The sequence below is a fragment of the Neomonachus schauinslandi genome, chromosome 16 (genome assembly GCF_002201575.2).
Source record: "Neomonachus schauinslandi chromosome 16, ASM220157v2, whole genome shotgun sequence".
Lineage (NCBI taxonomy): Eukaryota > Metazoa > Chordata > Mammalia > Carnivora > Phocidae > Neomonachus > Neomonachus schauinslandi.
This window is the reverse complement of record NC_058418.1, coordinates 12,547,843-12,572,395: the sequence shown is the minus strand read 5'-3', so window position 1 is coordinate 12,572,395 and position 24,553 is coordinate 12,547,843. Positions and strand designations below refer to the sequence as shown.

The 24,553-nt window shown below is 53.3% G+C and overlaps 1 protein-coding gene across 1 annotated transcript in view; it reads left to right on the top strand.

Annotated features, from left to right (window-relative positions):
* Positions 1–24,553, top strand: part of SPTBN4 (spectrin beta, non-erythrocytic 4) — a 73,178-nt gene that overhangs the window by 47,384 nt on the left and 1,241 nt on the right. The window contains exons 21-35 of the mRNA XM_044911372.1: positions 8,405–8,629; positions 9,610–9,699; positions 12,137–12,415; positions 12,510–12,640; positions 13,507–13,711; positions 14,100–14,480; positions 15,482–15,726; positions 18,045–18,183; positions 18,281–18,365; positions 18,718–18,914; positions 19,454–20,073; positions 21,078–21,147; positions 21,738–22,030; positions 23,176–23,349; positions 23,495–23,537. Of these exons, the coding sequence (XP_044767307.1) occupies positions 8,405–8,629; positions 9,610–9,699; positions 12,137–12,415; positions 12,510–12,640; positions 13,507–13,711; positions 14,100–14,480; positions 15,482–15,726; positions 18,045–18,183; positions 18,281–18,365; positions 18,718–18,914; positions 19,454–20,073; positions 21,078–21,147; positions 21,738–22,030; positions 23,176–23,349; positions 23,495–23,537 (3,177 nt within the window). The remainder of the gene's footprint in view (positions 1–8,404; positions 8,630–9,609; positions 9,700–12,136; positions 12,416–12,509; positions 12,641–13,506; positions 13,712–14,099; positions 14,481–15,481; positions 15,727–18,044; positions 18,184–18,280; positions 18,366–18,717; positions 18,915–19,453; positions 20,074–21,077; positions 21,148–21,737; positions 22,031–23,175; positions 23,350–23,494; positions 23,538–24,553) is intronic.

The window sequence follows — 24,553 nt, the reverse complement described above, 5'->3', positions numbered from 1 at the left end:
GCATTTTCCCCTATTACAGCATTGTTAGTGGTCTTACTGTGCTAAGTCACTCGTTGCCAGTAGGACTGTGGTAGACAGTGTGGCACCATGGTCAAGGCCCCGGAGGTGGGAGCCTGGCTGCCTAGGGTCAAGCCCTGGCTCTCTGACTTACCAACGGGGTGACCTAGGAATTAATTCTCGCTTTGTGCCTCAGTTTCTTCTTCCGTAACATGGGCATAACGATAGTACTGACCTCATGTGGACGTTGTAAAGATGAAAAGACAGAATTCATCTGGTAGTTTCAGAATTGCTGACTCAACAAATCTGAGTTTCGGTTTTTTGAATTTTCGGAATTTCAGGTTTTTAACATTTTTATTCTAATGGTCTTCAACGGGAGGGCGTTTATCATCACTCTGCTGTGTTCAAAGTTACTTGGTCATTATTTCCTGACCTTCCTTGTGGTTCTTACTTATGCGAACGTTGTTACCATTTGGAGCATTTCTCACCCCCTCCCCCCCCCACACACACATTTTGCTGCTTAAAAATGTATTTTGGGGGGTGACATATGGAACATTAATATAGTGCCAAAAGTTAGAATGGTCTTCCATTCACGTGATCTTGCCAAATAGCTTGTCCGAAGCCTGCTGCCATTTAATGCTCTCTCCCCAGTAGCCGATGAGAGTTCCTGTTTCTGCCCATACTCACCAGCACCTGGTATTGTCAGACTTCTTCGATTTTTTTTCCCAGTCTGATGGATGGGTGTTTGCGTTTGTATTTTTTCCTGTGACCAGTGAGCTTGAACATCCCTGTCTTTCTTCTGGCCGTTTAGGTTTTGGAGGGAGGATTTGGGGCCTCCTGTTCTTCCCACCCCATGGAAGGAAGCACTGTTCAAGCATTGTTCCTGGGAGAGGCCTAGGCCCAGCAGAGACAAGCGTCTGGCTGGGGGGTCACAGAGATGGGAGGCAGGGGCGGGCCCCAGCACAGGACTTTGCCCGGCAGAGGGAGCCCGAGGTGGCAGGGAGTGACTCAGTAGGCCATGGCCCCCAGATGGAGCCCAGCTGGGCCTCAGGAGCTGCCGCTGGGGAAGGGAGGGGCTGCCCAAGGCCCCCCCTGTCCCCAGGGGCCGCCTGAGAGCTCAGACGCTGGGCACAGGCAGGAGGGCGTGCGGCTGCCATCCAGCCGGCAAATTTCCTGGCTGCCGCACCCCTCTGGCCCTGGGGCCAGGCGGGGCTGGAACAGGCTGGTTTAGGCAGAGGGGGTGTGGATGTGTGAGCTGTCTGCCCCCTTGGCCTTTCTCTGGGCCTGTCTCTCTGTCCTGCTTCCCGAGATCCTCTGTGTGGAAACTCTGGGAGTTGCTGTCTCCCGTGTCCGTGTCTATATTTCTCTTACTTTCTCACTCTCTTCTCTTTTTGTTTCCATTCTCCATCTCTGCCTCTGTTCCTTGATCCCTGCATCCTCCTACATCCTCCCCAGCATCCCCTGCCCCAGCCGCTGCAGCAGGCTTCCTGGGAGCCCACCTGAGGGGTAGGCCACGTGACCCCGAGTCCTCTCTCAGAGCCTCCTGCCCAACTGGCCTTCCTGGCCCAGGGGCCAGATGGTGGCGTTCCAGGCCCGTGCTTGCCAGTCCTCAGGGGCCTGACCAGCTGGTCTGGCTCAGCCACGGGCTCCTGCCTGGGGAGGGTGGGGGTGGCTGGTCTCCTGCCATCTGAGGGGGAACGGCCAGGGGAAAATGCACTGGAGACTTTGCAGCTGCTAGGCTGGGTCCCTGGGGACTCCTTACCACCCACTCCACCCCCGCAACCCCCCCCCCCAACACCAAGCAAGGCTCTTTCTCTGGCCAAGGAAACAACCCCCCCCATTCTTTGTGTCATATGTCTTCCTGAGCTCAGCACGGCCTAGAGGGAGAGTTGGGGTACAGGAGCGGCACGGCCGGGGTTTGAAGCCCCATTCCACTATTGCGTGACTCAGGGCAAGTGACCCCACCTTTCTGAGCCTCCATTCTAGAGAAGCAGAGTGACTGAGAGCCGCTGGGATTTTGTGGTCACATGGCCCCGGGGTTCAAATTCCAGCTCTGGCAGTCTTTACTCTGGACCAGGGACTGCTCCTCAAGTCTCAGTTTCCCCGACTGGAAAATGGGCAGGTAGCAAGGTGGATCCAAGTAGGGATGAGAATGATCTGGGGGTCAGGGCTTGTGTGTTACTACCTACCACGTGGTTAGTGCCTGAGGGTTTTTCTCAAGTAGGCTCTTCTGGTTTTGATTTATTTATTTATTTTTTACATTTAATGTCGTTTTTAAAATTAAGATTTAATTCCATACCATAAAATGCACACTTTTAATGTGCACAAGTCAGTGGTTTTCGTGTATTTGCAAATCACTCCACCCCCCAAAAAAATTCCATTCCCATTAGCTCCCTCTACCAGTTTACGCCCTCTATGCATCTTCTTTTTGACTCTATAGATTTGCCTATTTTGGACATTTCACATAAATGGAATCATACAATGTGCGGTCCTTGGTGTCTGGCTTCTTTCACTTAGCACCCTTTTCAAGAGTCATCCTTGTGGTAGAATATAACAGTACGTCATGGCTCCTCTGGTTTTGATGTGTGTAAAGCTGGTTTGCTTTTTAAAATTCTTCATTTTTAATATGGCCCAGCATACTAGCCTGGTGATCAGTCCAACAAATGCAGTGAGCACACATTTACAGAGACCTACTCTGTACCAGGCACAGGGCCAGGCGCTGGGATCCAAGTGTGAACGAAACAAACATCCCCTGGGGCGCCTGGGTGGCTCAGTCGGTTAAGCATCTGTCTTTGGCTCAGGTCATGGTCCCAGGGTCCTGGGATCGAGCCCCGCATCGGGCTCCCTGCTCCGCAGGAAGCCTGCTTCTTCCTCTCCCACTCCCCCTGCTTGTGTTCCCTCTCTCGCTATGTCTCTCTCTGTCAAATAAATAAATAAAATCTTAAAAAAAAAAAAAGGAAGCAAACATCCCCATCTTCCCCCAACCCCTTCTGTTGCGAGGATTACATAAATTATTCCTGGTCCAGGGTGCCTGGGTGGCTCAGTCGTTAAGCGTCTGCCTTCGGCTCAGGTCATGATCCCAGGGTCCTGGGATCGAGTCCCACATCAGGCTCCCTGCTCGGCAGGAAGCCCTCTTCTCCCTCTCCCACTCCCCCTGCTTGTGTTCCTGCTCTTGCTATCTCTCTGTCAAATAAATAAATAAAATCTTAAAAAAAAGTAATCCTGGTCCAATGCTAAGAGCAGTGGCTGGTATGGAACAGGCATCAAGATGTGTTGCCTATCATTGCTGTGAGGGTAAGAAGTATAATGTGAAAAGTGAAAAGGCTTTCTTCTCCCACCACACACGCATGGTCCCACTCCCCGGGGGTGTCACTCTTTTTTTTTTTTTTTTTTAGATTTTTATTTATTTATTGAGAGAGAGAGAGCACGAGCAAGGGCCGAGGCAGAGGGAGAAGCAGGCTCCCTACTGAGCAGGAAGCCCGCAGCGGAACTGGATCCCAGGACCCTGGGATCATGACCTGAGCTGAAGGCAGACGCTTAACCGACTGCTACCCAGGCGCCCCATGGGAGTGTCACTCTTGTCACAGTTTCTTCTGAGTCTTGGAAATCTTCCATGCATACACACACATACATGTGACATAGAGACAGACCAAACTGAAGCTTGCCCTTTTCATTGGACAGAACACCCCAGGTGTCCTTTCTTGTCCAAGAATGTATGGATATACTGGTTGCATGGTATTCCATGGGGTGATTCAACAATCTATCTTTTTTTTTTTTTAAAGATTTATTTATTTGAGAGAGAGAGAATGAGAGAGAGAGAGAGAGAGCACGTGAGAGGGGAGAGGGCCAGAGGGAGAAGCAGACTCTCCGCCGAGCAGGGAGCCTGATGCGGGACTCGATCCCGGGACCCCAGGATCATGACCTGAGCTGAAGGCCCTCGCTTAACCAACTGAGCCACCCAGGCACCCCTCAACAATCTATCTTTAACCAGCCCTCTGTCATGAGACCTCTGGGCTGTTTCTCTTTTTTTTTTTTTTTAAGATTTTATTTATATATTTGACAGAGAGAGACACAGTGAGAGAGGGAACACAAGCAGAGGGAGTGGGAGAGGGAGAAGCAGGCTCCCCGCGGAGCAGGGAGCCCGATGTGGGACTCGATCCCAGGACCCTGGGATCATGACCTGAGCCGAAGGCAGTCGCTTAACCGACTGAGCCACCCAGGCGCCTCTCTGGACTGTTTCTAATCTTCTGCTAGTATAAATAACACCGCAGTAGACATCCCTGTCCATATGCATTTGAGCCTATGTGCAAATATTTCTGTAGGAAAGAGTCCTCCAGGGGCGCCTGGGTGGCTGAGTCAGTTAAGCGTCTGCCTTCGTCTTGGGTCATGGTCCCATGGTCCTGGGATCGAGCCCTGCATTGGGCTCCCTGCTCAGCGGGGAGTCGGCTCCTTCCTCTCCCTCTGCCCCTTCCCTCTGCTTGTGTTCTATCTCTCTCTCTCTCAAATAGATAAATAAAATCTAAAAAGAAAAAAAAAAGAGTCCTCCAAGTAACATTTCTGGGCCAAAAGATGTACACATTAAAGTTTTTGAGAGATATTGCCAAGTTGTCCCCGTGAAAAGGCAGTGGACGCATCTGCACGTGATAGCGCTCTTCTCCCCACGTGGTCCCCATGATTAGGTATTATCAAGCTTTCTCACCTCTGCTAATCTGAGAAGTGAAAGATACTGTTTCATAGTTATTTTTTTAAGATTTCATATATTTGAGAGAGAGAGAGAGATAGAGCATCGGTGGCGGGGGGGCGGGGGCAGGGAGAGGCAGAGGGAGAAGCAGACTTCCCGCTGAGCAGGGAGCCTGATGCCTGGCTTGATCCCAGGACCCTGGGAGCATGACCCTAGCCAAAGGCAGACGCTTAACTGACTGAGCCACCCAGGTATCCCTCTCTTATAGTTATTTTAACTTGCATTTCCCTTAATGTTGAAGGAGGCTGAACATCTTTTTGTACATTTAATGACCACTGTACTTCTGTATCCTTTGCTCATGTTTGCAGGGAAGGATCCACGTAAAACGGGCGTTCAAAATATGTGGCATTCTTGCAAGAGTAGAAAAGTGTTAGTCCTGGAATTATTCCATCTCGGGTCATACGGCCACTTGGTGGGCAGATTATGGAGAGGTTTTCATGTAGTGGAGAACTGGAATTTATTAGCATTTCAGATTATATTTAAGAGTTTCCAGAATTTGAATGCATTTTGATTTTCTACACATTGCTGCAATGATTTTCCTAGTGAAAAAGGTTTTGGAGTGACTATTTTCTTTGATTTCTGCAGCTTGTGATTGTGCCTTTTGAAATTTCCTTTTATATGCTTTTGGCTTGTTACAACGTTTGATTTTTATCCATTTTCATGACTCCTACAGATTGTGAACTGTATCAGCTGGGACTCTTTGGGGTGCAGTTCATAGTACTTCAACCCACATTGACTTAGCTGATGGGAGGTTCTTGGCTCACGTTGCTGCAAAACCCAGGGGGTAGGCGGCTTCAGGCATGGCTGGATCAGTTTCTCAAATTATGTCCTCAGCAATCTGTCTCCGTTTCTGGGCCCTGCTTTCCTCTCTGTTGGCCTCATTGTCGGGAGCAAGTTGGCAAGTTGGTGGCAAGTTGCCCCCCAACCCCCACCCCAGGCCCATGTTCTACCTACTGAGGAACCCAATGGCAGAGTACCCTCCTGAGTTCACATACTTTTTCTGCAGAAGTGGGAAGGGTTTGGGGCGCCTGGGTGGCTCAGGTGGGTTAAATGTACAACTCTTCATCTCAGCTCAGGTCTTGAGCTCAGGTGGTGGGTTAAATGTACAACTCTTCATCTCAGCTCAGGTCTTGAGCTCAGGTGGTGAGTTCAAACCCCAGATGGGGTTCCACGCTGGGTGTGGAGTCTACTTAAAAAAAATAAATAAATAAGTTTAAAAAGTGGGAAGGGCTTTCCTTGGCTGATCTTAGGTCACACGCTATCTCTTACCCAATCCCCGTGGTCAGGATGGTTTCAGTGTTCTGATTGGCTAGTTTGGCTCATGTGACCACACTTGGAGCTGTTGGTTTTTTTAGTCGCCCCGAGCTCGGGTCTGAGAGGGGCGTAGGAGGTGCTGCAGAGAAGGCATGGACGGTGGGCTGGCAAAACTAACAGTTCTGCGCTACAGAACCTTGCAACAACAGTATTCACTTGGTTCTTGGGTTTTGACTGTTGAGTTGCAGTCATTTGCTCTAATCTGTTACCACTTAATTTCATTATTGTAATGTTGTTTTCTTTTATGGCTTTCCCCCATCTGTTTGGAGTCACACAAGTAATACGTAAATATATTCTTTGGGTTAAAGATCTTACTAACGTAGAAGTCTTCAGTGAAACATAAAGTCTCCCTTAACCGTACCTCCCATTCCCACACCCCGAAAGGAACCTCAGTTATGATTTGGTGTGCATCCTTCTAGACCTCTTTCTGTGCATTTACTAGCTACCTGTGTGGATTTTGAATATTTTTAATTTTTAATGTTTAATTTAAAAATTTTAAAAATTACATTTTATGGCTCAGACATCAAGCGCTTTATAAAAAAAATCCTATGTGACAAGTCTCTCCTTCACCCCCGTCCCCATTCACTGAGTTCTCATCCCCCGCCCATAGGTACCATCTGTGATTAATTTCTTGTTTACTCCAGGGAGGTTTTATGCATGTGCGACCCATGACAAATATATTCAAATGTATGTTCTAAGTTGCTTTTTTCTCTTAACAGCAAGTCTTGGCCATTATTCCATACTGATGTGGATTTGTTTAACCATTTCACTCTTGATGGGCGTCATGTTTGTTTTCAATTGTTTCCCGTTATAAACTCTGCTACAACGTGATCCTTGGGCGAACATCTTTATGCACATGTGCCAGTATTTCTTTAGTTATATTCCTAGAAGTGGAAGTGCAAGTGCTGGGTCAAAGCATATGAACTTTTTTGCATTTTGATAGGATCTGCCAAATTGCCTTCCAAAAAGGCTCTGCTAATTTACACCACCACCGGCCGACAGCGGCTGAATGTACCCATCTTGCATCTTTGCCAATAATAAATATTATCCGTCTTTTACATGGTTCCCAATCTGGTGAATAAGAAAGGGTACCTTGTTTTAATTTGTATTTTCCTGCTGATTAGTGGGACTAGGCATCTCTTCCATGTGCTTACTTTTATTTCTGTGTGTGGCCTGTTCACTCCGAGAGGTGCCTGTTCACATGGGGGCAGTCTTTTTCTTTGCCAGTGACATTCATTTGTGCATTGATCAAATCACAGCCGAAGACCTATTACATGCCAGACACTGTTCTAGGCTCTCAGGAATACAGAGGTCAACTGACACAACCCCTGCCCTCATGAAGCTCCCACTCCAGAAGCAGGAGACCAATAAAAAAGCCACAAGTAAAGACAGTATTGGCTGATGGTGGTAAGTGGAGACAGAGGAAGCAGGATAAAGGAAGTTCTTTGATTGTCAAAGAAACTAGCTCCTTGTTCTAATAATATGTGTTATGTTAAATATTTTTTTCAGGCTGTCATTTGCCTTCTAAATACATCTCGAAATTTTGGTTGATGCAAAAAAAGTATTTTATGTGGCCAAATTTATAAATCTTTCCCTTTATGATTTTTTTTTTCTTGGAAAGATTTTCTCCATCCTAAGATTATAAAAGCATTTGCCCAGGTTTTCTTCTGTGCCTTATGGATTTACTTATTCCATTTAAGTCTTTAATCCATCTGGAATTGTTTTCAGCATAAAGAGCAAGGAAGGGATCCAGCTAAATTGGTTAGCCAGTTGGCCCATGACCACTCGTTGAATAATCCATCTTTTCCTTGGGGATTTGAAATGGCATCTATAAAATGTATGAATTCTCCAGTGTATTTGGGTCTGCTTTTGCACTTTCTGTCTGTCCCTATGGCATACCAACTATTTAAATCACTATAACTTTATATTTATGACATTTGGAAAGGTTGGCTCTCTGGACAAATTACCTAACTTCTCTGGGCCTCAGTTTCCACCTCTGTAAAAGGGGAATATCACCAAATTTGAAGGGTGGTTCTGAGAATGAATGAATGAATGGGCCGCTTTAGCTCAGGGGGCCAGGTAAGCCTCTTTTAGAAGCTAATGTTTGAGCTGAAATCTAATTGACAAGGAAGAGCATGCCTGTTAGAGGGAATAACAAAGGCAAAGGCCCTGAGGCAGGAACTAGTTTAGTGTGTGGCGGTTATCAGTGAGGAGCCTAGCGCTTCCGGAGGGGATTGAGCGGGGGCCGAGTGAACCCCTTGCGGAGGGGTTTGGCTGTCACCATAAAGGTACTGGGGAAGAGCGGATTGGGAGGGAGGGTGGAGCCTGTTGACTCTGCCCCTGTCCCCACAGTCGATGGAGTCGCAGGTGGAGGAGTGGTACCGCGAGGTGGGAGAGTTGCAGGCGCAGACCGCCGCCCTGCCACTGGAGCCGGCCAGCAAGGAGCTGGTGGGCGAGCGGCAGAACGCGGTGGGCGAGCGCCTGGTGCGCCTGCTCGAGCCGTTGCAGGAGCGCCGCCGCCTGCTGCTCGCCTCTAAGGAGCTGCACCAGGTGGCGCACGACCTCGACGACGAGCTGGTGAGGACCGGCGCGGGGACTGGGGCGGGGCCGGAGTAATGGGGAGGAGATGGTTGCGCGGCTGGGGCGGGATGGGAGGCCACGGGAGAGCCGGCGGGCCGGCGGGGGCGTGGAGGTTGGGAGTGGGGGCGGGACCGTGGGACCTTGGCGAGTTCAAGGGCGGAGCTGGCTGGGAGACCTTCCCACTGACCTGCTGCTAGACTCAGTCGTCCAGTCCTTCCCTTACTCATTCACTCGTTCACTTATCCACTCATTCATTCCTTCGCTTTTTCGCATTTACTCACTTTCATTCATTCATTGATTTATTCATGAAGCCATTTAGTTATTCATTGACTCATCTTTATTCCTTCCTCCACTGATTTATTGCTATTCATTTATTCACTCGCCCCTCATTCATTCATTTCCTAATCCAGTCACTCCCTTCCTGATTTGCTCATTCATTCTTTCACTCACTGATTTGCTCATTCGCTTGATCCTTATGGGCCTAGCTCTGTACTTGGATGATGCTGGGGTCACAGGGGGGACCAAGACAGACCCCATTCCTGCCCATAGAGGGCTCAAGAGTCCAAAGGGGAAAACGGACTTATCTCCAGTGACAACCCAGGGTGATTAAGGCTGTGATGAGGGAGTTTAGGAGGCTGTGGGAGCTCAGAGGAGGCAACTGGCCAAGGTCCAAAGTCAGGGTTTCCTGGAGAAGGGGATGTCTTGAGTTGGGACATGAAGGAAGAGTCCCCGTGATCCTGCTGAGGGAATTGCAGGACGCAAGACCTGCCCGTGCCAAGGACAGAGGTAAGTAAGCCTGAACCTGGCTTGAGTGCAGACAGCAAAACAGCGCAGCGAGAGAGGAGGCTGAAGAGAGGTGACCAGACTCTTTGGTGAGGAAGGGTCTTAGATGCTATAAAGGTGGCTTACAGTTTAATTGGGATGCAGGGGTCCTTGGGTGCATTCTCCCCTTGACTTGCTCCCTGCATCCTCCCCAGGCATGGGTCCAGGAGCGACTGCCACTGGCCATGCAGACGGAGCGAGGCAGTGGTTTGCAGGCTGTCCAGCAGTACATCAAAAAGAACCAGGTGAGCAGAGCTAGGGTGAGGATGTGGGGTAGGACACATTTGGAAACACGTGAGAGAAAACAGCTCAAAGTGGTTAAAGCCAAAATTTGTTGGCTGTTGTGATTGAGAAGAGTGTGGACAGCAGGTATAGATGCATCCAGGTACTTCCATGATGTCATGAATCTCATAACTCCATTGTGTGTGTGTGCATGTGTGTGTGTGTGTGTGTTTGTGTTAACTTTGTTCTCAGGCCAACTCTCTCCTCTCCTGATGGTAAAAGACCTCCAACAGATTCAAGTGTACATCCCACTTGAGAGAAGAGAATTTCTCTTTCTCAATAATTTCAGCAAGTCCCAGGGATAACTCTTATTGGCTCAGCTTGAATCACGTGCCCATCCCTAACTAATCATGGTGGCCAGGGATTTAAACTGTTCTGTTGGCCTGGTCTGGACTCAGGGCCCACTATTGGAACCTGCAGATGGAGTCAGCCTTCACTTAATTACATGGGCTGAGAAGGGAGACAAGGCGGTTCCTCAGAGGAAAGTCAGGGTGCCATGAGTAACAGTAAGGCGAATGGCTTATTGGACAAGGAAAAAGAAAAGCAACAACAAGTAGGAACTCAAAGCACCCATAGGGAGAAAGGACAGAGATGATCAGCGAAAGAGCGCAGACTCCTAATGGTGTCCACTCTACTCATGGTGGGGGAGCTCTTGAGCCCCTAAGATCTCTGGATCTCTGTTCACCTCCTGGGCCTCAGTTCCACATCTAAACAAGTAGAGCTGCTCTAGAGCAGTGGTTTTCAAATCACTTAGCAGAGGAACTTTCTGGACAAAGCAACTCCTTCACCGAAGCCCAGTGTAAGACACATGAGAGAGGAATACTACTACTACTACTAATTACACGTTGATTGAAGACTTACTGTGTGCCAGGTACAGTCATAGGAGGTTGTACATAGGCTTTTTAAATTTAATCCCCACAATAACCCTATCAGATGGGTATTCTCATTACTCCCCTTTACCAAAAAATATGAGTTGGGAAAATGGGCACTGAAGGATGGTGGGGAGGTGGGCTTACAAATGATTCTCAAAGGTTTTTGACCATGCTGCCCTAGCTGGAGTTCTTTGAGAGGCTGGAGGGGGTTTTTTAGCTTTCGCTTTTCTATTCTGATGAAAACACTCTTGGCTGTATTTTTTTAAATTTTATGTATTTATTTGAGAGAGTGCATGCGCATGCGCACGAGCAGGGGGGCAGAGAGGGGCAGAAGGAGAAGGACAAGCAGACTCCGCGCTGAGTATGGACTTGATCCCAGGACCCTGAGGTCATGACCTGAGTGGAAGGCAGACGCTTAACAGACTGAGCCACCCAGGCACACCAGAAAACACTCTTGACTGTTGACAGTGTTGGGGACAAGTAGAACTGGCCCATCCTTTTCACGGTTGAGGGAAGCAATCAAGCGCACTTCATGCTTAACCCTGGGGGAGCTCCACTGTGCGTGCACAGGAGCACTGGATGCCCCGGATGGCCCGGAGCCAGAAGAGTAACAGCAGTTACTGTATTATATATTATATTGTATTATATAATATATATATTATAATATATATAACTATTATATAATACAGTTACTGTATTATCGTATTGACTGAGCACCTACTACGTGCCGGGCACAGTTCTGAGTGCTCCAGGGTACAACAGCCCCACGAGGTGGACATTAAGCACGCCACCCCCAGCCATGGGAAGTTGGCAAGTTCCCCAACCTCTCCGTGCCTCAGTTTCCCCGTCTGTAAAGTGAGACAGAGAACTGGAGCTGCAGCGAGGACTGGATGAGTGGCCACATCCTGCAAAGCCCTTGCTTAGCCAAGTGCCTGGCAGGTGGCAGGCGCTCAGGGTCACCTATTATCACCTCCATTTGCAAGTCGAGGAAACTGAGGCACAGGAGAAGCTAAGTAAGGTGTGCACCAACTACAGAGCTGGTTGAGGGAACCCTCGGGGCTGATGGTAGTGTTCCATATCCTGCCCCGGATACGCGGTGTACCCACGTGTAAATATGTTGACCTGTACCCGGAAGATGTGCACACCTCACTGCACGTGAGTTCTACACCCACTGCCCCCAGCAGCCTGATTCTCAGCCTGTTTCGGCCATTAGGGGGTATCTTACACCACCAGGCGTCTTGGTTGAGAGTACAGTGTCGGGAGCCTGTGTCCTGTGTGGCCCCCTTACTAACTGCTTGTTCCCCGGCGATGAACTGCGCCTCTCGGTGCCCGTTTTCCCACCGGCAACATGGGGGTGTGAGTGAGCGAGGAACGGCAAACTGCCTAAGCGGTACCTAAGGGGGCGGGGGGCGATCTGTGGCGGCTTCTGATTACGTCGGTGGGCTGTGCGAGTCTCCGAGGCGCCCGAGGCCCCCCGCCGGGCCTTGGAGCGCCCCTCTCCACCCCCACCCCCACCTCCCGCCCCCAGGGCCTGCGGCGGGAGATCCAGGCGCACGGGCCGCGGCTGGAGGAGGTGCTGGAGCGCGCGGGCGCGCTGGCATCGCTGCGCAGCCCGGAGGCGGAGGCCGTGCGCCACGGCCAGGAGCAGCTGCAGGGCGCTTGGGCCGGACTGCGGGAGGCGGCCGAGCGGCGGCAGCAGGTGCTGGACGCCGCCTTCCAGGTGGAGCAGTACTACTTCGACGTGGCCGAGGTGGAGGCGTGGCTGGGCGAGCAGGAGCTGCTCATGATGAGTGAGGACAAGGGCAAGGTGCGCCCGGGCCGGGGGGAGTGTGGGGGGTCGGGGGGCGCTGGAGCCCGGGGCCGGCCACTGCCGCCTCATCGCGGGCGCCATGTGCCCCCAGGACGAACAGAGCACCCTGCAGCTGCTCAAGAAGCACCTGCAGCTGGAACAGGGCGTGGAGAACTACGAGGAAAGCATCGCGCAGCTGTCGCGCCAGTGCCGGGCGCTGTTGGAGATGGGGCACCCGGACAGGTGGGCGGGAGGGGGGTGGTGGGATTGGGGCCGGGGGGGCGGGGCCAGTTCTTAAGGAATGATCCGGAAGGATCTGAAGCTTCGCTATTGGAAATTGGGACACAGCCCGAATTGGACATTGGGGTGGGAGGGGCGCTCACTGCCAAGAGCTGGAGCCTTGGGATTTCAGCATGTGGGTGGGGCGGCGAATGGAGGGGCAGTGCCCCGGGATGGTTGAGAGGGTGGGGCCAGGGGTATTGGGATTTCAGTGTAGGGGTGGGAGGTGATGTCTCAGACTGAGGAGAGAAGGAAGAGCTCAGGACAGGGAAGGGTCCTCTTCCTACCCAGTGTCTGGGAGGACAGAAAAGCTCGGAGTGCTGTGATTGGGCATAGCCTGATACCTCCCGGGTGGCCAGGCATGGAGCCTCCCTGAGGCCAGGAGTAGGGGCCGTATCTGGGAGTCCTGGGCTAGGGGTGAGACCTGAGAGAGGGCACAGGGCTAGACCTCTGTCCTCCAGAGCCGGGAGACGGCCTGGAGGTGAGGTGGGTTGGCTGGGGACCCACGTAGGGAGTCAGCAGTCCCACCCAGGTCCCTGGAGGGGCAGGGAGAGGGACCACAGAGAGGCTGGGGGAAGAGGGAGCAGTGAACTTGTCAAGCTTAGGGAAGCAAAGTTTTTCCCGGAGTGCTCAGCTGCAAGTATTGGGTTCACTGAATCCAAGCCTTGCAGAAAACAGAGGCCCCCGTGAAGGAGTCTGAGCAGATACTACTCCGGCTGAAGGTTCAGAGGACACACAGCCTTGCCCCGAGAGGGGGGTGGCAGGGGGTCACAGCTCTGTCCTGGAAGTCTCAGGGGGCTCTGCCCCTGCCCCTCCCTGTCCCCCATCAGCGAGCAGATCAGCCGGCGGCAGTCTCAAGTGGACCGTCTGTACGTGGCGCTCAAAGAACTGGGGGAGGAGCGCAGGGTGGGCCTGGAGCAGCAATACTGGCTGTACCAGCTCAGCCGCCAGGTGGACGAGCTCGAGCACTGGATCGCCGAGAAGGAGGTGGTGGCTGGCTCGCCTGAGCTCGGCCAAGACCTCGAGCACGTCACGGTGAGCGTCGTTAGTAATACTATTGGTACCGTTGGCTACTGTGTATGCTACTAAGGTTCTCCGGGCCTCGGTTTCCCTAGCTGTAACAACAGCCCCCACCGCCTGGCTCTTCTGTGAGCCCGAAGAGTCGCCCTAGCGTAAAGCGCTTAGGACAATACTCAGCACACACAGTGCCTAACAGAGGAAGTGTTAGTTGCTATCATCTGGTTGTTTGCTTGTTGTTGCTGTTATCGCTACAGAGTAAGTGCTCCTGAAGGGTTAGGTATTACTTTTCATCATGCCGGTCATCGCCAGCATGATTATTGTTACTCTTACCTGCTACAAGATGGTGGACTGGAGGGGGCTTGTGTGTGCAGGACCTTTGCCCATGCCGTATTCCCGGGGGCAGGTGCTGCAGGAGAAATTCTCAGAGTTCGCCAATGAGACGGGCACTGCAGGGCGGGAGCGGCTGGCGGCCGTGAACCAGATGGTGGATGAGCTGATCGAGTGCGGCCACACGGCGGCGGCCACCATGGCCGAGTGGAAGGACGGGCTGAACGAGGCCTGGGCTGAGCTGCTGGAGCTTATGGGCACTCGGGCCCAGCTGCTGGCTGCCTCTCGGGAGCTGCATAAGTTCTTCAGCGACGCCCGAGAGCTTCAGGGACAGATCGAGGAGAAGCGGAGGCGACTGCCCCGCCTGACCGCCCCGCCTGAGCCGAGACCCAGCGCCAGTTCCATGCAGCGGACCCTGCGCGCCTTTGAGCATGACCTGCAGCTCCTCGTGTCCCAGGTGGGCAGGTGGGAGGGCCTGGACGGCGTGGCCAAGGCGTGTTGGGCAGCAGAGCAGGCAAAAATCTGGCTGCAGAGCGGGTGGAAATTAGACAGTGGAGCAGGTGAAAACAGACCAGGGAACAGGCAGAAGCGAGATGATGGGGCAGGTAGAAAACCCACTGATTGCACGGTGCCTAGAAGTCAGACAGTGTCCGGAAAAGGTGGCGGAGTATGTCTGATATAAATGAGACAGTGTTTCCAGTGGAGACTGGGCAGGGGTTCTCCTAGAAACCATGAAGGGAATCTTACCCAAACCCAGATGGAGAGCCTAAAGGAAATTTCAGAGGATTCAGAGAAATTTGGCGGTGAGGCAGATAGAAATTAGATAGCAGGTCTCTGATGGAAATCATATGACTTTCCTGCAAGAAATTTGATGGGGGTGGAAAGTAATGGACACGGCAACAGAGCTAATAGAAATCAGGCTGTGGATCTGACAGGAATTGGGAGGCGGATCTGAGAAATCAGATGGAAATGAGGCTGTGGGCGTAATAGAACTCCCACGGCCGAGGGAAATTGGGCTTCTGGTCCAGCGGACGGCAGAAACAGGACAGTCATCTTTATGTGAACCATCCAGATGACTGTTAGGAATCAGGCAGAGAGATTGATAGTGATTAGGTGGTGGATCTGATAGAAAGAGGGCGGTCACTCCAAAAGAAATCAGGCGGTTGAACCAGTAGAGAGTGAGCAGTGGGTCTGCTAGAACTCACGTGGCAGAACCAATAGAAATTGAGCAGGAGACCCAATAGGAACTGAGTAGCCATTCTGAAGGAAATTGGACGGTAGGTAGCGATAAGAGGGACACAGTTGTGGGATCATGAGGGTGCGGGCTCCTGGCACCCAGCCAGCCGATGGAAGGAGGACGGAGACTGGACCCCATGGAGGGACCCCCCTGGTGGGGGAAGAAGGGCAGAGCCTGGACCCCATGGAGGGCCCCAGGGCTGGACCTGGCATCCCTCGCAGGTGCGGCAGCTCCAGGAGGGGGCAGCCCAGCTGCGGACGGTGTATGCCGGGGAGCACGCAGAGGCCATTGCCAGCCGGGAGCAGGAGGTGCTGCAGGGCTGGAAGGAACTGCTGACCGCCTGTGAGGACGCCCGCCTGCATGTCAGCTCCACGGCCGATGCCCTGCGATTCCACAGCCAGGCCCGTGACCTGCTCTCCTGGATGGATGGCATCGCCAGCCAGATCGGGGCAGCCGACAAGCCCAGGTGCCGCTCCTCCCCCCTCGAGCTTTCTACCTGCCGCCTCCAGCCCATCAGCTGCCCCCTTCCCATGACAAATCACAATAGCCAATAACTGGGTGGCACCTGGGTGGCAGGCACTGTACTAAATGCTTCATGTGTGTTAGGACCCCTTGTCAGGCCTGGCCTTGGTGACTCAGAGCGCAGGGCATCCTCCTGCCTTCTGGTCTTCCCAGTTGCCCACCACTGCCCTCCCCGTGGGATGGGTTGCAGCCAGGATAGGGACAGCGATATGTGGGACTGTATTTGTGGCTTAACCTAGTGGGTAGTGGGCACTGATGAAGTGATGGTGAGTTGGGTGAAGTTTTGGGGGAAAGGTTTTCCAGGTGGAGGGATCAGCAAGTGCAAAGACCCTGAGGTAGATTGTGGTCATGCGTGTTTGAGGAAGAGCCAGACCATCATTATGGCTGGACGGAGTGAGTGAGGTGGGAGAGTTAGCGGAAGGTCACTCCAGATGCCCTGTGGCAAAGAGTAAGGAGAGCAAAGGGTAGAAATAGGTGGACCAGGAGGCCGCTGCTATATCCAGGTGAGAGGTGGGGGTGGCTTGGTCTAGTGTGATGGTTGTAGAGATGGGGAGAAGTGATTTATTTTAGGGATTAACATCTTTTCATTACGAAAAATTTCAAATATACCCAGAAGTAGCAGTAACAGTTAGTGACCCCCCCCCCATGTGGAGAGTAAACAGCCATCAACATCTGGCCCATCCTCTTTCATCTGTATGCTCGCTGCTTCCCGACTCCCCCACCACCCCTTGCTGAGTTCTTTTTTTTTTTAAGATTTTATTTATTTATTTGACAGAGAGAGACACAGCAAGAGAGGGAACACAAGCAGGGGGAGTGGGAGAGGGAGAAGCAGGCTTCCCTCAGAGCAGGGAGCCGGATGTGGGGCTCGATCCCAGGACCCTGGGATCATGACCTGAGCTGAAGGCAGACGCTTAATGACTGAGCCACCCAGGCACCCCTCACTGAGTTCTTTTATTTTATTTTATTTTTTAAAGATTTTTATTTATTTGAGAGAGAGCATGAGAGGGGGTAGGGTCAGAGGGAGAAGCAGACTCCTCGCTCAGCAGGGAGTCCGATGTGGGACTCGATCCCGGGACTCCATGATCATGACCTGAGCTGAAGGCAGTCGCTTAACCAACTGAGCCACCCAAGCACCCCTCACTGAGTTCTTTTAAAACAAAATCTCAGGTTTCACATCATTTTGCAGGGTGTTTTAAAGTTATAAATGTCCAGTGTGACTGATGGATTAGCTTCAGGGGCTGAGAGAAAAAAAAAAGAGGAGTTATGGATGAATGATGGGTGAATTTGCTGAGATGGAGAACTTCAGGGGAGGGCACTTTTAGGAAATAGGAGAGAATCAGAGAGATCATTCTAGACATACCAAGTCTTAGGTAGGCATCATTATAAGGCGGGACCTTCAGAAATAAGTTTGGACCAAAGGAAAAGAAAAAAGTTTGGATGTATTAGGTCTTATAAGGTGATACTTGCTGACTAGTGGGACCTTCAGAAATTTGGGATTTGTTTCGGACATATGATAGCTGAGAACAGTCCAATGGTTATATAATGCAAGCCATAAATGTGAGCCACATACAGAATTTAAGATTTTCTTGTAACGGCATCAAAAAAAGTACAAAGAAGCAAGTGAAAATTAATTTTAGTAATTCATTTTGTTTAACCGTGTATGCCCCAAATATTATCACTTCAACATGTAGTCAAAATTAAAATTACTGAGGGGCGCCCGGCCGGCTCAGTCGGTAGAGCATGTGACTCTTGATCTTGGAGTCATGAGTTCAAGCCCCACGTTGGGGGTAGAGTTTACTTTTAAAAAAATTTTTAAATATTTTTTAAAAATAAAAGTATCGAGATATTTTACCGTCCTCAAACTATGGTGTGTACTTTACATTTCCACACTAGTTCAGACTAGCCACATTTCAAGTGCTGCGTTGCTTACCCATGTCTCGTGGCTGCCTACCATTTGGATAGCACAGACGTAGAATGTTCAGATCACTGACTAGTGGAGCCTTCAGACGTATGGCTTTAAAAAAAATTAGGAAAAAAAAATGGACCTTGAAATCTGAGGCTAGAATCATCAAAGTGTGACATTCTAGCACCTTGGAAAAAGTTGGAATCACTGAGTCAGTGAAGAAACTTGGGCCCTCAGAGCCTGGTCTGAGAAGGGGGGTGTCATGTCCCAAGATGCTCAGGAACTGGGGCTCCTCGGGAGTTGCATCTGTCAGGGCGGCTACCTGAGACTCAGATTCCCACCCCTGGCCACCACCGTAGGGACGTGTCGTCAGTAGAGGTGCTCATGAACTACCACCAGGGCCTGAAGACGGAGCTGGAGGCCCGGGTGCCCGAGCTGACAGCCTGCCAGGAGCTGGGGCGCTCTCTGCTGCTCAACAAGAGTGCCATGGCTGATGAGGTGGGAAGGGGCACCGCCGGGGGTCCCCCTCTGCCCTCCGTGCCCATTGCGGGGGGAGCCGCCCTTGACGCCTTTCCTACCCGTGCGCCACTCCCAGATCCAGGCACAGCTGGACAGGCTGGGAACCAGGAAGGAAGAGGTGTCAGACAAGTGGGACCGCCATTGGGAATGGCTGCAGCAGAGTGAGTGGGGGCCCAGACACACGGGGCTCAAGGGCACCAGGGACGCGCTCCCACGTGTTTAGAAAGGCCCGGAGGGTGACGCAGCATGCAGGTGCCCTGCACCAAACATGAAGGCCTGGGAGGGTGGACAGGAGGACTGCCTTGCCATTGAATCCTGGTGGCAGACACCTAGGGGAGAAGCCGGTGCCCTCAGAGATACGCCCAGCCCCTCTCAGTCCTGCAGAGCCCAGAGTGGTCAGGGCTGGGAGACAGGAAGCCGGAGGGTGTGGAGGGCCAGAGAAAACAGCCAGCGCCCTGTGAAGGGCCCGCAGGTGCCGCCCCCATCACTCTTACCCCCAGTGTCTCCCCTCAGTGCTGGAAGTGCACCAGTTTGCCCAGGAGGCCGTGGTGGCCGATGCCTGGCTGACCGCCCAAGAGCCGGTCCTGCAGAGCCGGGAGCTGGGCAGCAGCGTGGATGAGGTGGAGCAGCTTATCCGGAGACACGAGGCATTCCGCAAAGCGGCTGCCGCCTGGGAAGAAAGGTTCAGCTCCCTGCGGCGCCTGACCACGGTCAGCACCCCAGACCCTGCCCCGGCCACCCCCACACTCAGCCCTCTGTGTGAGACAGACAGACTCAGCACTGTGTTGAGACTGATCCTTACTGGGCTCCCAGTCCAGTGGGGGAAAAGGGAGCAGCCCTGTCACCAGACAGTGACAGCCCAGGGCTAGGATGAGGGAAACACAAGGGGCTGTGGGGGAGCCCAGAAGCGCTTGTCCTGGCTTAGGGGGCTCTGATCTGAGACTTGAAGAATGAGGAGAGAGGTCCTGGGTTGGGGGGACATTCAGGAAGGAGGCAATGGGGGTCAGAAAGGCACCTAGAGAAAGTGACGATTTAGCCTATTCGTAAAAGAACACTAAATGCCAAGGAAAATAGGAATTAAGTTTCCAGCAGGGAAAAGCATGGGGTCAGGCCTGCACAACCTTGCTTTTTAAATAATAGAAACTACTAAACTGAGCGGGGGAGGCAGACGACCCAGAGGCGTCTTCCCAGACCACCCCCCCACACACACACACGCCCCTCTACCTGACCCTGGCCCCTCCGTTCCCAGATAGAAAAACTCAAGGCGGAACAGAGCAAGCAGCCCCCCACCCCCTTGCTGGGGCGCAAGTTCTTTGGAGACCCCACGGAACTGGCGGCCAAGGCAGCGCCCCTCCTGCGGCCAGGGGCCTATGAGAGGGGCTTGGAGCCCCTGGCTCGCCGGGCCTCGGACACACTGTCGGCGGAGGTGCGGACCCGGGTGGGGTACGTGCGCCAGGAGCTCAAGCCCGAGCGCCTCCAGCCGCGCATCGACCGGCTGCCGGAGATCCCGGGGAGGGTGGAGCCCCCGGCCCCGCCGGCCGCACCAGAGGATGCGGCGGAGACCCCCGGGGCCCTCGCGGCAGCGGAGCAAGTCCGGCCGCGGCCGGAGCGCCAGGAGTCAGCTGACCGCACGGAGGAGCTGCCCAGGAGGCGGCGACCGGAGCGGCAGGAATCGGCCGATCAATCCGAGGAGGCTGCGCGGAGGCGGCGGGCAGAGCGGCAGGAGTCTGCGGAGCACGAGGCGGCACATAGCCTCACCCTGGGCCGCTACGAGCAGATGGAGCGGCGGCGCGAGCGGCGGGAGCGGCGGTTGGAGAGGCAGGAGTCCAGCGAACAGGAGACGCCGACCAGAGGAGAGCTGGCCAAGGGGTGAGGCCCCCGTGTGCCCGGGGAGTGAGGGAAAGGGGACGCAAAGAGTTCCTGGAGCCACGCAGGCCCAGTGGGGAGGGCGTCCAGGGCTCAGAACTGCTTAAGATACTGTCCTGGTACCCGTTTTGCAGAGGGGTAAGCTGGGGCTGAAAGAGGTTAGGAGAGGTACCTCTTGTCCCACAGCTAGGTGGCCTGGGCAGGAATTTTGTCCCCTCTGTCCCGCAGTTTCTCTACTGGGCTAGTGGTGGAACCATCTTCTCCCTGATCAGATGTAAGACCCTTTATCGCAGTCTCAACCTTATAAACCCAGGAGGCTTCTGTCATCTCCATCTTGTGGATGGGGACCCTAAGGCTCAGAAAGGGCAAATCACTCAGTTTGGATGAAGCAGGATTGGAACCCAGGCCTTGCAGACCTCAGTGTTAACCAGAGTGTGAGGAGCAGATTGATCCAATCAGCTGCATCCCCAGAAAGAGGCCTTGGTTCAAATAGGTTTGGAGACAATGACTTCTTGACTCCTTTTTAATTTTGTATATCATGAACAGTTGCTGAGTCCCCATTCATGTGTGGTTTGTGCTAGGGACAGCAGTGACCAAACCAGCCTCAGCCCTGCTTTCATGGAGATCACAGTCCAGCAGGGGAAACAGACTTGTCACTTGATAGTGATGACCCAGAATGATCGGGGCCGGGATAGGGCAAGTCCAGGGGGTTTGGGAGCTCAGGGGGTGGGTGGAAAAAGGCAGTATAATGTTCAAAGGCTTGAAGGCACCAGTCTGCATTTTTCTCCGGTTAAAACTCAAAGGAAAGGTTCTGTCCTCCATTCAGCAGACATGTCATGTCCCAAGTACCTATGGTGTGTAAGGCATGCATCTCAGAAAGGCAACTGCAGAAGTGGACAGGGACCTGACATCTCAGGCTAAGAGGTGGAGGCTCCTCCAGCCAAGCAGGCTGGTCCCTGGGAGAGGGCATCCCAGTTCCATTGGGTCTTTCGGCCTCCCCCTCCCAGGAAGGCCACCCTGGCTGACATTGTGGAGCAGCTGCAGGAGAAAGAAGCAGGCCCAGGGCTCCCTGTTGGGGTAAGTTGAGCCTCAGAATGGGTGGGGGTATGGGGAACCCTCTCCTCAGGAGCAGGAACCAGGACCCAGAAACACCAATGCCTAGCCCTGCTTCCCCTGGATCTGAACCCTGTAGAGATTCTCAGGGGATGCTGGAGAGGTCCCCCAGATGCCTCCCACAATCTGAAAATTTCTCCTTTAGAAAGATAAGGCCACCAGCCTAAGGAGACTCCTACCCCCTCTACACACAGACTCCACACTCTTCCCACATCTGTCCTGGGGTCTCAGATATCCTCACAGACAGACACACACACACACACAGAAGTCCCAGATTCCTCCTACAACAGCTCGGACACCAACCTGCCTGCACCCCCACCTCCAGAGAGCTAGCGCTTTCCTCCCCAAGATCGAGAGCGATTCCAAACCTAGGAATCCTGACAGTCTCACTCCCAACACCGATGGGGCCCCTAAAAGTTAAGCCTCCAGCCCTGAGGTCCTCCCATACTCGCCTCCAAGACAGATGGGACCCCCAGACCCGTGAGTCCCCCAGACAGATGGCCCCAACAGCCCCCCTATGGACAGCACCCCTCTCCCCCCCTCCCTTCACACAGCCGTCGCTGCCTCAGCCTCGCGAGCTTCCCCCAGGCCGCCTGCCCAACGGGCTTGAGCCGCCCGAGCGGACACCTCGGCCGGACCGGCCGCGGGCGCGGGACCGGCCCAAGCCGCGACGGCGGCCGCGGCCCAGAGAGGGTGGTGAGGGCGGGGGAAGCCGGCGCTCGCGCTCCGCCCCGGCCCAGGGCGGCTCCGCCCCCGCGCCTCCGCCACCGCCCACTCACACAGTGCAGCACGAGGGCTTCCTGCTGCGCAAGCGCGAGCTCGACGCTAACCGCAAGTCGTCCAACCGGTGAGCGTGTGGGCGGGGTTTTGGAAGGTGGGTCCCAAGCTCAGAGTATCCAATAAGTGAATAGCTGGGGCCTGAGGAGGGGGGGTGGTACTAAATTTCAGGGAATCCAACGGGTGGCGGGAGTAGGCGGGGCCTGAAGAGGGGCGGGGTTTAACGTCAAAGACTCAAATCTGTAAACTGGAGGAGCGGGACCTAAACTTAGTGTGTCCAGTGGGCGAGGGGGTGGCGCTTAGGTGGGAGCCGGATCGGAAGAAAGTGTTCCGAGTGCAAATAAGTTGCAAATCCAAACTCATAGCAATCAGTTCAGGAGTTAACTAGAGCTAAGAGCCAGTTGGACATGGGGTCCGGTCTACAGGGTTCCAGTGGCTTGTGAGGTGGAGCGTGGAGAGGTCATCCAACCAATGAATGGGGTGGGTCCTCCGAGTTTCAAATTGTTGCTGGGGTGGGCGGGAGAGGTCCGAAAAAGGGCAGAGCCCGAGCCCGAGGTCTGAGGTGGGGGGCACATATAGGGGTCCAAAGAGTGATGTGCTTACTCTTGGAGTGAGGCTCATGGTTGTCCAATTGCTCCAATTGGGAGGCAGAATCTGGGGAGAGGTGGAGCCAAAAAGGGAAGCGTTGGCCAATGAGCAGAGTGAGACCTAGACCCAAGACAGGTTGAGATTTTGCCTTGAGGCAGTCTTTCTTCCTTGCGGTGAGGCCAAGGTGGTAATAAAGGGGCACCTAGGGTGTATTTCACTCTTGAGAGACTTCCTCCTCCACTGAGGCTTTGGCTGAATGGGGAGATAGGAAGACACTGGACCAATAGATCTCCTTTCAGGGGATTCCATGGTGGGTGGAGGAGGGGCAAGGAACATGCCCAAGCAAAGGCTTATGTAGAAGACCGCTTAAGTCTTGCCTTCAGGAAATTCAGCAAGGGGTGGGGGGATATGGAAGGGCAACCCCAGCAGGCTTGGAACTGAGAGTCTTAGATTCTCCCCTCAGCTCAGGAACAGCCATTAAGGAAGAGCACCCCAGACATAGGGCCCAACTAGGACAAAGGCCCAGAGGAAGGAAGGGTTAGGCCTTTTCAGCCATGAAGGGTGTTAATGAAGAGTTCCCAGGCAGAGTGCTGTGACTCTGCCTTGAGCCCCATATCGTCGCCCCAGGTCGTGGGTGAGCCTGTACTGCGTGCTCAGCAAGGGGGAGCTGGGCTTCTACAAGGACGCCAAGGGCCCGGCGTCTGGGGGCACACACGGCGGGGAGCCACTGCTCAGCCTGCACAAGGCCACCAGCGAGGTGGCTAGTGACTACAAGAAAAAGAAGCACGTCTTCAAGCTCCAGTGAGCCCCCCAATGGGCAAGAGGGAGGGATCCTAGGCCCAACTTCCCCCTCCCAGCAATACCCTGCTCCCCTGGAGGCTTGTTGGTGGACGGGTGGGCCGGGCCCCTGCCCCAGATTCCCCAAGTCCTGTGTCCCCTCCTACAGGACCCAGGATGGCAGCGAGTTTTTGCTCCAGGCTAAAGATGAGGTGAGATCTGGTCCTTTCTCTCCCCTGTCCGGACCTCAAGAATTACCTGGCTAGCTGGTTCCTGGCCCAGAGCGGTGGAGCTGTGAGCCAGAAACACAAGCCAGAGTCACCAGGCTGTGATGGGAAAGCCCACTGGCGTGAGATCACAGAGGAAGTTCCTAACTTATGGGGGGGTGGGGAGGAGGGGCAGGGATCAGGAGGGCTGCCTGGAGGCCCCAGGACAACGTCCAACCTCCTTGCCTTGGCCTCTGAGATGACACTGGAAAGATAAGAGGTGGGAGTTAGCTAAAAAGGGATGATAGAGGCAGAGAGAACTGCCAAGTGCAGAGAACCAGAGGTGTGGAAATGCAAAACATTAACTGTGTTGGTGGAGGGCTCAAGGAGGAAGGATCCCAGAAAGGTTCCCAGGGGCTGGATCTCAGAGCACTGTGGGCCATTTGGAGGAGGTTGGAGTTTGTCCTGAAGGCATTGGGGAGCCATGGCAGACTTTTAAGCAAGATTGGGGGTGCTGAAGATTACAGCGATGTATAAGAAAGATCCTTTGGCAACAATGTGCAGGGTAGACTGGGGGGACGGAGAGGGGAGGTGTGGAGCCCAGGAGGCAACCAGGACAGGGACCCACGTGGGAAAGTACAAGGCTGGACCCCAGCTGGCCTGTGGGAGGAGAGGGGGTGGCTGAGGGTGAACCTTGGACTGGGGCTAAGGGGAGGGGTCAGGGGAGGAGAAGCAGGCGTGGTGGTAGTTTAAAGAGATGTTGAAAATAATGCTTGTTATCTCATTCATCCTTACAAGAGGCTCTGGAGTAGGCCTGTATTCTCTCCATGTCTTCTTATTTTCAAAATGGGGATAAAAATAGTTTTCCATTCTAGAGTTCTTGTGAGAAGTAAGTAAGTTGATACATACAGAGCCACTTCCGTGGCCTGGTGAATGTCAGTGCTCTATAAACGTCTGCTGATGTTACTGGTTTTTTGTTGTTGTTTATCTCTATAGTGGGAATTTGATATAATCCTGTTGCA